This window comes from Triticum urartu, chromosome 3A, assembly GCF_056163025.1.
Source record: "Triticum urartu cultivar PI428250 chromosome 3A, HENAU_Tu73, whole genome shotgun sequence".
NCBI lineage: Eukaryota > Viridiplantae > Streptophyta > Magnoliopsida > Poales > Poaceae > Triticum > Triticum urartu.
In genome coordinates, this window is record NC_141875.1 from 157,880,979 (window position 1) to 157,893,534 (window position 12,556).

Below are 12,556 nucleotides of genomic sequence, written 5' to 3' on the forward strand. Positions count from 1 at the left end.
CACACTTTGCTAGGTGAACCTCGGTTGGGGAGGGTTTGCATTCATAGCTTAGGATTCCTTTCGTGCCAACACGAGGGGGGCAAACAATACCGTTCGCTTTGCGAGATAGGTGCCACATCGAAGTTGCATTTGGTATTTGAACATCAAGCCACCCTTTTCATACATAAATTTGATCCGCATGCAAGCGTGTCCGTGTTCTGACCCTCTCCGCGTCATTTTTCGCCAAATTTATGAACATTAGACAAGTTGGATGACACAACAGACACGGTTCACTCAAATTAACCATGTGCCACGCCGGTACCCCATGTCATGCACACATACGCACAGTACATTGGTCTCCACGAGGTTTCGGCTCTCAAAAATATCTACCCGCCTGCAGATTTTTTCTGTTTGATAACACACAGTTATTGTGTTTCGACCTTGTGTGATGTTTCTTGTTCCCAATCCCGCCTGCATCCCTCAAAAATATCTGCCCGCCTCGAGGGTTTTTTTGTTTCATAACACACGGTTCTTATCTCCAGACCGTGTGCGATACAGCATCATCAAAATTTTAATAGCCCCGGCATTTCACTCCCGCGTCTGAATCCCGCGGAGTAATTTTTTTAGTACCCACGTCATTTCCTCAAACACACCCCGCCCCTCCTCCACACACACACACACACACACACACCAAAACCTCCTCGGGAACGCGCACTTACACACACCCTCCCTCGCTCGAAACCCTAGCAAGGTCCCCGCCGCCGCCGCAAGGCCTCCATTGTCAACATTTGCCAGTTTTCCCCTGCAGCTTACCCACTGATCTCCATACCCAGGCCGCCCTGAGTTTCTTAGATGACGCCTGCCAAATGCCCCATTTCCAACAAATCCCCATCCCCCAATCCAGAGCGTCGCTGCCTAAGCCCGGCTACGCTTCCCATGGAGCTCGAGGAGCGATTGGCCCAAAAGAGGTGTATCACAGTCTCTTTGCCTGAGGTCGTCGAGGAAGCTGACGACCATTACTGGCCACGGGCACTCAATCAAAGCACTAGAGTATGCGTCTATGTCACAGGTTAAGTGGCCCACCCCCAACCCCTTGGGTTCAACTGCTGTTGATCTCATCCATGGCCCCGCCGCTGAACTCCTCTGGCTCATTGTCAACAATTTGCCATCCTACATCGCCATCGAGCCCCTTTTGTCATTTCTGAAGGACACGTTCTGCGACGCTGGCTTGGGATCATAGCTTTCAAGTCAGACCTCATTGACGGCAACCACGAGGAGGGCACCCTCTCTGGCTCTTTCAAGGGGAAAGAGCCCATCTGCTCTTCCAAGGGGAAAGAGCCCGTCTGCGACATCAGGGAGGGCACCCTACAGCCGTGCTCTTCCAAGGGGAAGGAGCCCATCTGCGACAACATGGAGCACATCCAGGGTCCGTGCTCTTTCCATGGGAACGAGCCCATCTGTGACAAGTGAGGAAACCCATGATTTGTTTTGCCATGCCTCTTCACAGGGGAAACCCATGATTTTTTTTGTCGAATCCCTTTTGTAGTGTACTGAGAATATGTACAATTTTAATTGCTATATTTGGTTGTTTGTAATATGCCTTGTTTATTTCAATTGTTCACAATGTGATGCTTTATATGTGCAATTATTTACTGTGTAGTACATTTCATCAATCCAGTTTTAAACATACCGATAGGAATGCATATATTTGCTTGTTGTTAAGCCTGTTATAGCTAGCATATGCCTCTTTTAAAGTTTTTTATTGTTCGGTTGTTTGTAGTTAGCATATGTCCAGTTTCAAATGCTATCTTTGGTTGTTCGTAGTATGCCTTGTTTATTCCAGTTATTCACAACGTGGTGTTCTATATGTGCAAGTATGAACTGTGCAGTTCAATTTCATCAGTACTGGTTTCAACAATACCACTATGAATGACTACATTTGGTTGCTGCATCTTGTAGTTAACATGCCTTTCCATTTTTATTTAACAATAACTAGTGTACCTAGACCGGCACAATACCAGTTTGAATGACTATGTTTGCTTGTTGTTAAATGTTAGGCCTGTTACAGTTAACACACCTTTCCACTTGTTTTGCTTTACTAGCGTGCTTAAACCTGCACACTTAAGCTATCTTTTGGAGATTATTTTGTCTTCCATGGATAAATTTGGTTGATGTTTAGCCTGTTGTGCTTAACATGCCTCTCGATGTACCTACACAGGACAATTTTGGGAACGACTACTATTTTCCATCGAGGTTAGTTTCATCCATGGCTTATATATACTTACTGTTCAGGATATCGGTAGCTGGTACCATATAGGCCCGAGGCTGGTAAGGGACTAATCGATGAATCAGACTTTTAACTGAATATATCTATAACCATTTCTCGTTAGGTTAAATAGGGCCATATGTAATATATCTGAGGCTATAGCAACATGCACTGTACCTAATGTCTAAATATGCAATCCTAGGCTACATAGCAACAAGGAAGAGTGTTACCTTAATGTTCTGATGATGTCTAGATATACATAGAAGAGCAGCAGCAGCAGCAGCAGCAGCAGCAGCAGCAGCAGCAACAACAACAACAACAACAACAACAACAACAACAACAACAACAACAACAACAACAACAACAACAACAACAACAACAACAAACAACAACAACAACAACAACAACACAGCCATGTTTGGGTACTCAACTTAGCTAGAGGTTAGAGTTAGTTTCTAGCTCATGACTAACCCCGAACTAACTCCATACAAAGAGGTGTTTGGATTATAGGGTTAGATTGACAATAAATGCACTAGGAGAACTAGCTCCAATTAGCACCTCTTATGTTGGATAGTTTTTTTGGGTGGGTTAGATGCAACTAGCTCAAACTAGCCCTCATGTTTGGATATACATTAGGTCTATTTGAGCCCGAACTAGCTCAAACTAACTCTAACCCATGGATGCAATAGCAGTTAATTAGCCGATAATTTGTAAGAATGCAATAAACTCCATCCGGCCCATAATATAAGATGTTAATTCATCTAATACATGAGTATATTGAATGTTATAAGATATTATAAAAGAGTGTTGTACTACATCATTGTGCAATTGCTGTTTAGCTACTAATATTAACTTGGTGCTTTTAGGTACATATGTCATTGGTAAAGATCTGCGCTTCGACCCTTTCTGCGTATGGGGAAATGAGATATCGATGAACTAGCATCAAGTGAGGAAGCTGATAAAAATTGTTAGTAAAATTGCTCAAAAGATGGCAATTAAACTATCTGTTACACTTTATCCAAGACAACAATGAACTGCAAGATGGTAAGTAAGAACTCTGCAACCTTCTTTTTACTGTCCATAATGAGTTGTGTTAGATGACAATGTCTGAATCTTTTTCCTTTGAAGTGGTTGCCAAAGCAGTTTACTCAAGATTACCTCTCAAACTACATGATTGGTGGGCATGCAAAGGTTAAAGTATTTCTACCAGAACACGATGAATATCTAGATGTTTCCATGAAGACCGTGAAGGATGGGCGGTCAGCCATCACAAGGGGTTGGACTAGAGTCGTGTGTGCCTTCTGCATGGAGGAAGGCACAATATGGGCATTTTGCTTCACCTTATTTAGCAACCAGAATGTATTTCGCCTCTTTCTTTACCTTCTTTCATAGTACAAGTATACAACTATGGTTCATCATTCTTTATTTGGTTCTTATGTAATTCTTGAACATATGTACCTATGAATCGAATAATGCATTGATTGTTTGCACCTGATGGATATGAATAAAGCTATAGCATACATTCAAATTCAAATTCAAATCCGGTACAATTTTAAATATCAAAAATTAAGTTACGGTGAAATTACACTCTCCAGGTCGTTACGGCACACACGGGTTGGTAAAACACAAACGTTTGCGATGTACACCATAATCCGACATGGTTCACAGAGAGGAAACGTGTGCAAGCATGCACACAGTTGTCGTTTGCAAAGCGTGTGCGATGTCAGAGAATATCACAAACGGTGCGTGCAAACTAAATGTTTGTGATACTTGCCTTATTGTACACGATTCGCAACCATGAACTGTTTCTGGTGAAATATGCATCGTAAACGTTGCACCACAGAATAGCGTGTGCGATAGTCGTCGTGTACGAGGATGTTACGACGGTTCGACGTTTCGTAATCCTATCCGACACTCGATGATGATTAGCTAATCTTCTTAATTAGTTGTCGCATACGGTTTGGGAAAATCGAATGTGTGTGATTGTATGCTTATCAGACACGTCCTATAATAGTGAACCGTTTATGATGGGCCGCGCATCGTAAACGTAGCACCACAGAATTCCTGCTGCAATGGCAATGTGAGCACAAACGAGTAGGAGTAATGTATATGCATCTTGGCTCCCTATCCCCGACGGTTTCTGAGTCATGTGGGAAGGATCCCCCTATCGCCCACACTCACTTGGCGACGGTTCCAAATGCCGTCGCAGAGAGGGGTTAAAACCCGTTTGTATAGCACCGACGCGTACCAGTGATCCTCAACTCTGGTATAGGGCCCCGGATACACTTCATACACTCAAAGTCGAATATGTCCTTGTTTAAGAATTCCGCGTCCTCAGGGTACCTCTGGAAACAAGAAACAACAATAAAACATAATTACATCGGCGAATGAGCATACGGTCTAACTGGGTGCAACCTTAAATGAAATATCATTTACCTTAACTGGTCCTCATATTCCTTATGTGGGAAATTTCTTTTTGGATTGTCAGGAAGTAAAGGCCTACCAGTAATGCGGGAACTCATATGTTTGAATTCAACAATCCTATCCGACCTTCCACACAAACGGAAAATTTCTTGTTGAATTTCCTTTGGGTTCCTTTCCGGGCACTTCTCTGGGAGCCCGAGCAACATGCAAGGGGGAAGGGGGGGTTATAGAATGAGGGTAAGGGGTTGGGGGGAAATTGGGCAAGAAGAATGGTGAACGGAGAAAGAAAAAAAAGGACTCTCCGGTCACGAGAAAGCCAAAGAATACACTTCGACCTGGTTTAGGCCGACATGCAACTTCGGCCTTCCGTTTACACGAAGTGGTGGGCTTCGACCGTCGAAAACTGAAGAGGTCTCTTCGACCTTGAGCGCTGGTTTTCAGTCTAAGGTAGACCGAAATACACTCTTCGGCCTAAGCATGGCCGAAGTGTACTAGTTCGGTCTAAGGGAGACCGAAAAGCTCCTCTTCGGCCTTAGCGAGGCCGACGGAGTCATACTTTTAAAATTTTAAAAATTAGGGCATATATTTTTCGAATTTGTTAAGAAACATTTTAAAAAATCCATATATGAAACCAAACTCCAAGTTGTGATTCTCGTTAGCTGTTCAAGTGGCCCCGTCCCTGGCCTGAGCCAGCTACCGGCCAATCTATGCATGCAGCCCAATCACTCGAGACAGCTAAACCTTTGTAGCCTTGTCCAGCTACTAGACCCCAGCCAAGGACGAGAACATGAGATCGGGTCAGCACGACGCAAAGGAAAACCACCTTTTTCGAGTCCTTTTATTTTACTCCTATTCATCATTGGAGTACCGTGCCCACGTAGTTAACGATAAATATGGTGAACTAGCACTTGAAATCTCTCACCAACGGGAAAAAAATAGGAGTAGGTACATAGAGTGGGAAGCAAGAAACGCCAAAAACGGGAGAAGAGATTCCGTTCCGTTCCGTTCCTTGTCTTGTCCTAACCTACCACCCGTCCGCTCCGAGGCTGACCAACGGCAGGAATCTTGTTTCCGCGGCTGTTCACGCCGTCACGCCAGATTCCCTTGAATCTTCCTCCCAGCTCAGTTGGCGCCACAAAGCTTTCTTCGTTCGCAGTGGTCGGCACTTGGCACCACAACCGCATGCCTGCACATCCGTGGTTCACGAGAGCACCCAAAATCGACGTGTACGCCTAGGAAAATCCACTGATAATCACTCGTTCTGATTAAATATTCTGTGGTTCGCCTGCCGTGTCACGTCCTTGTGGGCGCGTCCGCATAGCTGCGGCGTGCACGTCTCGTGTCTCGCTGCCATGGCTCGTACGTACGTATACGTGACTGAGCCCAGCAACAGCGACCAAGCCACGGTACCGGACAAAGGCAGAAGCCACCGTGCGTGGTTCACTGCTTTGCCCGGACGGACAGAACGGAACACCAACCCAGAAACGATCACGATCAACCCCTTTTATTTCGACTGAAACGTCTCCTTTATCCCGCGTGTACCCATCAGTGGAGGGATCAATGGTGAGCGAGCCTTGTTAATTACTAGTAATAATTTGGGTGCACGCAGGCACGTACGTCACGCAGGCCCGGCCGTGCGGGGCCTCTGAGAGATCGAGATCTCCGGTCCGGCTGACGAGCAAGAGGCGTGTCGTGCGGCCGGGCGATAGGATTGAGCTCACGTCCCTTTCCGACCGGCACTGATTGATTTTTTTTCACTGATCTGGCTAAGCAAGAGAGATAAGTATGTGCAATGTCAGTATAGTATATCCCAAAGCTAACTATCTCCATCGACCGGTTTCTAGGTTTCGTGCCACGATTTGGTACGCCACCTCCATCAGTTTCCTACCGACTTCCCTCGTGCTTATCTACACATCTTGTGAAACTTGACCGGAATGATCGAGGTTTCTAGTTAGTACTCCACTTGGGAGGAGGCGTATGCATGCAAAGCCATTGTTGTTAATCCACGCTGATGTGAACGACGGTAAAATCAACCATATCAACAGCCAGGGTTTGCACAAGTTCAAGAAGAGGAAGAATGCACAAGTTCCTGATTATACCATGACCAACAAATTAACACACCAACATAATCATAATTACACAGGTTTTAACCACCACAAAAAAGCAAGAAAGCCCCACGTAAAATGTACACATACGGTGAGGAGACCGGTCCATCGAAAGAATAACAAATGTTCCATGCGTGTACGTTTGCATGCGTGATATGCATGGCAAGTGCAGTGTACGTACGTACGTGCTTACTTTTGTGCAGCTACCTTGACACGGAGAGCGACCACAAATTCACAATAACTTAAAATGATTTCTTCCATTACCAGCAGCTAGCAAGCCAGGTGGTGGCTTGGGTTGCTCTTGGAGTCCGGCCGGCGGCGACCGATCACTTCTTCTCTGGCTCCTCGGCGGCAGGTGCGGCGGCTTCGACGGGTTTCTCCTCTTTCTTCTCCTCCACTACCTCAGCGGGGGCGGCTGCCTCCGCCGGCGCGGCAGCTTCTGCCGGTGCGGCGGAGGGCTCGGCCTCCTCCTTCTTCTCCTCCTCCACGGCGACCTCGCGGGTGGTCGTCTCCTCTGCCGGGGCGGCGGCGGCGACCTCGGGCTCGACCTTGGGCTCCTCCTTGGGCGCGGGCACGAAAGGCGCAACCTTGTCCAAGATGAAGACGATGGCGGGGGAGAGGGGAGTGGTGCCGGACTTGGCCACCGCGTCGCTCACCAGCTTGGCTCCAGGGAAATCTGCATATTAACCAACACTGATTAGCTCGATAGTTTCATTAGCCTATGTCAGTTAGATATATAATTAATTTGATTAACTAATGATAAGAGTGTTCTTTATTCTAGAACGCACAAGACTCAGCAGTATGCCCGAGAGTTGAGTGTACCTGTGGCAACAATGAAAAATTGTGCAGCTTAATTAATTACTGTTAATTTGTTCATCTTTTGTTAATTGCACATGTTATGGTTTTGTCTGCATCGCCTAAAAGCAACGGTACTGTTTGCATGGGAACTTCTGTTGGAAGAAACATATGTGAGAAGATTCCATTGCTTTGTCTTCTTTTTGTTCTAAGAAGATACCTCTAAATTAAAGTTTAGTTATGTGAAAGCAGGATAATGAAAGGTTATTTTGTTCAAAAGGCAAGGAATAAAGGTTATTTAAAATATGGACCCTAAGAAATTACCCGATAAGATTGCTAAAAGTAATTCCATTTATGTATTTAATCCTTTTATTTTTTTTCACAATATTTTTTTGCAAAATTTAAGTAACAAAAAACATTACCAATCTTGGCCAAATCGTCAAGGAACTTGGTGACGGCAACTGAGTTCTTCTTGATCTTGGATGTTTTCTTATCCTTTATCAAGCCCTACAACAAGATAACAGTATGGTTAGCACTAATTAAGGTGGCTACTCCCTACTGTTATGTGCTAAGCAACCATACAAAACCAATACTAATTAGGTACCGAAACAAAAATCATTTCACCTTAATTTCTGGAGGAGATGCTTCAATGATCTCCACAACCTTGGGCTCTAGTTCTGTCTTCTTGTCCTCAATCTCCTTGTCAATCTCCTCCTACACACATAGAGCACGCCCACACAATCAACAAGCAAACAAAACACATGTAGACATCGTCATCTACCATTTCAAAATTTCTTAACGCACAAATTTCACAAGAAACTTGCAAGAACCCGGAGCTCGGCGTACCTTGTTGAAGGATTTCAAGAACTCGGCGGCGGCGGCCTTCTTGCCATCCTTGTCGAAGATCTTGTTGAGCCCGGGGAGAACCTTGGTCTTCCACACGCTCGTCATCTTCCTCTCCTTCAAAGACGACGCCTACTCCAACACAAGAACACAATTATAAAACTCCATGAGATGTTTTCTCATCGGAAGGAGAAGCCAAGGAGACAGCAAGGGGAGCTAGAAGGAACGGAAACTTACGTGGAGCAAGCGAGGTAGCTGGGGGCGGAAGAGATGGATGCGTAGGAACTTCCTCTCGACAGCAGTGATCACCAGCCTATCAATGGGCAGCAGTACATGAGCCACGGTGCCATGAGAGCGATATATAATGGGCTGGCCAGATAGGCCGCCCTGGCCTGGCCTGGCCCTGCGGGAAATTACGTGGGTGCCCCCGGTTTGGGTGGCGCGGGTTGCTGGAGGGGGGCAGGGGCATGGACGTCAAATGAGGAGAAGGTTATGGAAGGGGTGTCATTAAGCCAGAGCAGCCAGAAAATGATGAATGGGTCGTGGAGGCTTGCAAGCTGCGCTGGAGGGGTACAGGCTGCAGGCTACAGCGAGTGTAGGACATGTTGTTGGGATCGTCTGTGCTATGACTTTGGTAATCTGATTAATTGTCCTGCAAGTTGCACAAATGATTTGAGACGGTTAATAGTTCACCTTTTTATATATAAATGGATGCGAGATGTGTCAAGAATTAAAAATTCCTCCCGGCAAAAACTTGCTGTATTTTGAGAATTATGTACCTCATTTTATTTTTTGTTGTGAAATGGATACACGCAAAAAAAGTTGTGAAATAGAATCCTAAATATTTAGCTTCTATTTTCACCTAAAAATTTCGCAGAATAAAATTTACCTATGCATGTTGGAGTACAAATATATAGTTGTTCTATTCCAACACGTTAGACACTTAGACCATCTACAACAATGTATAAATCTTACCCGCTATATGTTTGCGGATGCATCCCAGATAGCTCCCCTCAAATGTTTGCCGTGCAATCACATCCCTCACTTTCAAAATCTCAAAAACATGCAACCACATACACGTCGATCATTTGATGATACGAATACACGTAACAAACTGCACTCAAATAAATTTTATTCGTAAAAAATACATCGTAAAAAAATAAAATTTATTGGGAATGCATAATTCAAACATAAAATTCAATAATTTTTTCTCTAGATCAACATATGCTTCACAAGGTCATTGAGTAGTTATACATGCACCCGTTGATCTCGAAGCCGCCAAGGCATCTCTAGAAAGTTCACAATATGCTCTACATCTTGTTCCAGGAGGTAGACATGTACTATGGGCTTCTCAAAATCATGCGCATGAGTTGCCCCTTCGCCCGCATCCTCCACAATCATTTGTGCAAGATTACACAACATGTCATCGGCTGCGACAATGTCTTTGATTTCCATATCATTGCAGCTCCACGAACAATACCCCAACGAGCTTGGAGCACTTTGACTGCCCTTTCCACATACATCCTACCACCTTTCTGAATTTGTGCAAAGATACATTGTTTGTTACGTCGAGCCTCGGATATAGCCCTTACAAACACCAGCCACTAAGGATAGATACTGTCGTTAATGTGGTACCCTATGTTATAGTGGGTCCCATTGATGGTGTGGTTGCATGCCAGAGCATCTCCGTCATGTAGTCTATTGCACAACGGAGGTCGCTGGAGCACATTGATGTCACTGTGAGAACATACAAGCTAAAAAAAACATGCCAAATCCACAAATCCTTTGATTCCACTACTTCCAGTATGATAGTGGTCTCTTTGGTGTGAACTTGGTACTGCCTGCGCAAACCTTCCGGACAGTTATTCCATTGTTCATGCATGCAATTAACTGAACGAAGCATACCCAGGAAACCTCTTGATGCTCCAATTACCAATAACTTCTATGTGACCTCGACAGTTGGTTCTCTTGGGTACCCCGGCCAAAACACCTTCACCACGATGCAAACAAATTTCACCATGGTCTAAAGGCATGTGCTCTCACTAATCTGGCCAATCTCACCAATGGCCTCTGTAGCTTTACCATATGCAAGCATCCTCAGAGCAACCATGTATCTACCTAGGAGAGAACAACAGTTTTCCGCAATAATCCTTCCTCGGTTTGAAGTAAGGGGCATATTCCTCCATAGCATTCATTAAGCGCAAAAACAAAGGTTTACTCATCTGGAAGCGACACCGAAAAACCCTCATGGTATGTTGGAATTGGTTTGACGTAGTCCTCATAGAGAGTCATGCACCAGCAATTAATTCTATCCCGAGGAACAAATCTCCTGACCTTTATTGAACCCTTGAAACTCAGCACATGATCCACTTGCCTCTCCATTTCTTCTCGATACTTATCGTGAACATCATTTCAACATCTTCATCGTGTGAATCTGATGAATGTACGCACTCTTTGTATATGAATTCATCAAGCTCCTTATTCTAAGAGCCATCATCCGACAAATCTATCATTTGCCTACAAATGAGCAAAACAATATCAAAAAATAGCTTGAACATTTCGTTGAACACATAGAGGGCGAGTTGTATGTCCATAGGAGTAGGACATACCAAGGCGACGCGTGGTGGTGGCGAACATGTATGGTGATGGCAAGGACGACCAGGAGGGGTTTCGGGCCGGTAGTGGTAGGCGCGGTGGGTTGGGGAGGGCGATAGAGATAGGGTGGCAGTGGAACTAGGGAATGGGTGATGCTGACGGGGCAGAAGAGAGGAGATGAAGAGGGCTGGTTGAGCTAGGGTTGGGGATGATTTGGGATGGGCCCGACTTGCTGGATCTGATGTGGCGGTCGCATCTGGGAGTCTCAATATCTCCCCGCATATGGGATGGGTTTGAGGGGTGCCCGAAAACCGGATGTTTGGCCTGGCTTTGGGGGGTTCGGTTGGATGGCGTTTATCGGTCCGGGCTTTCTACCCGGACGTTTGAGGGGGAGTGGGGTCTTCAGTTGTAGGTGCTCTCACTATAATATCTTGATAGTGCTAGTCTATGTTAAGCCATCAAAACATGAAATACTTACAACCAACAAGTTAGAGGGAAATTGGGAACATTTCAATAATTTATCCCCTCTTCCAGTATGTAGGGCGTAGATTTCACTAAGAAAATAGGTTGACAGAAAAAATGTTTCGCTAATATTTGGTTTATATGACATAATTAAGAACTTTTTCTCGATGGTACGAAAGGGAACAGGGAGTTTGTGCAGTTCATTATAGAAGAATAGAATTGCTCGGTTAACACAAACCACACTACAATCACATTCACCAACGTCCGTCATCATAGAATATTCCCTCCACATCAACTGTACCCTCTATCGGGAGAAACAAATCCGGCAAAGCCCCGGAAGGCTACTAAAGGAGCACATAAGATGCCTTACCAAAGCACCAGACTATAACACTAGAAGCACCTCTGCCAGAAAAAGGAGAGAGAAGTCAAAACTATTACTTGAGGAGCAGGATTGCCACCCCCCGACTTCGGCATATGTAAAACGCGTATCAAGACCCCTGCGACATTCACTAGTTATGAAGCTCCGAAGACCAGCATAACTGGGGGATGATGCTCTGGAGTCTCAAAGACCTACCACACCATTTCGAGACAGCCTTCACCCCTTTCGAGGCGCCACCTTGACTTCATACATTGCTCGCTCAAGCAAGATCGACACCCCCTAAATCAGAGGACATCTGTTACTTCACGCATCAGACCGAGGTGAGGTGCGTCCAGAAATGTAGCGACCCGACCTCAAACGGTCAAGTCTCTGTGCTTCAGTGTAATCCCTGGATCGGTAATGCTGACACACACAGTACTCGAGGATTTATAACAGAGTAGCAATCACACACTTATTACATCGAATGTCTCCAAAGAGAACTTATTAAAATAAATATGGCTTAAGGCCATCTAATACGATAGAAGGGGAAGGCTTGGAAGATAAAGTGAGTCCATCAACTCCAACGGCATAGCTGAGCTGCACGGCAACGACCTAACGAACCTTACTCCTCGTCTGAAAAGTCTGCAACATAATATGTTGCAGCACGAAAATGGGTCAGCACATGGAATATGCTGGCAAAGTAACACAGTAGAGCAAGAACAGAATAAT

The 12,556-nt window shown here is 45.0% G+C and overlaps 1 protein-coding gene across 1 annotated transcript; it reads right to left on the reverse strand.

The window, feature by feature from the left end:
- Positions 1-6,734: 6,734 nt before the first annotated feature.
- On the reverse strand, positions 6,735-8,798 carry PCAP1 (plasma-membrane associated cation-binding protein 1). Its single transcript, XM_087546678.1, has 5 exons — positions 8,650-8,798; positions 8,416-8,544; positions 8,194-8,283; positions 7,992-8,076; positions 6,735-7,450 (listed from the first exon to the last, which is right to left on the reverse strand). The coding sequence occupies exons 2-5, from the start codon at positions 8,518-8,520 to the stop codon at positions 7,101-7,103; spliced, it is 630 nt and encodes a 209-aa protein (XP_087402804.1). The 5' UTR covers positions 8,521-8,544; positions 8,650-8,798; the 3' UTR covers positions 6,735-7,100.
- Between the last annotated feature and the right edge of the window lie 3,758 nt (positions 8,799-12,556).

What these genes read in the sequence shown, in the direction of transcription:
- PCAP1 (XM_087546678.1), bottom strand. Translation starts at nt 8,520, where the DNA reads ATGACGAGCGTGTGGAAGACCAAGGTTCTCCCCGGGCTCAACAAGATC. An exon ending in CATCTCCTCCAGAAATTAAG is followed by an intron (nt 8,077 to 8,193) that starts GTGAAATGATTT and finishes ATCTTGTTGTAG; the next exon opens with GGCTTGATAAAGGATAAGAA. An exon ending in TGACGATTTGGCCAAGATTG is followed by an intron (nt 7,451 to 7,991) that starts GTAATGTTTTTT and finishes GTTAATATGCAG; the next exon opens with ATTTCCCTGGAGCCAAGCTG.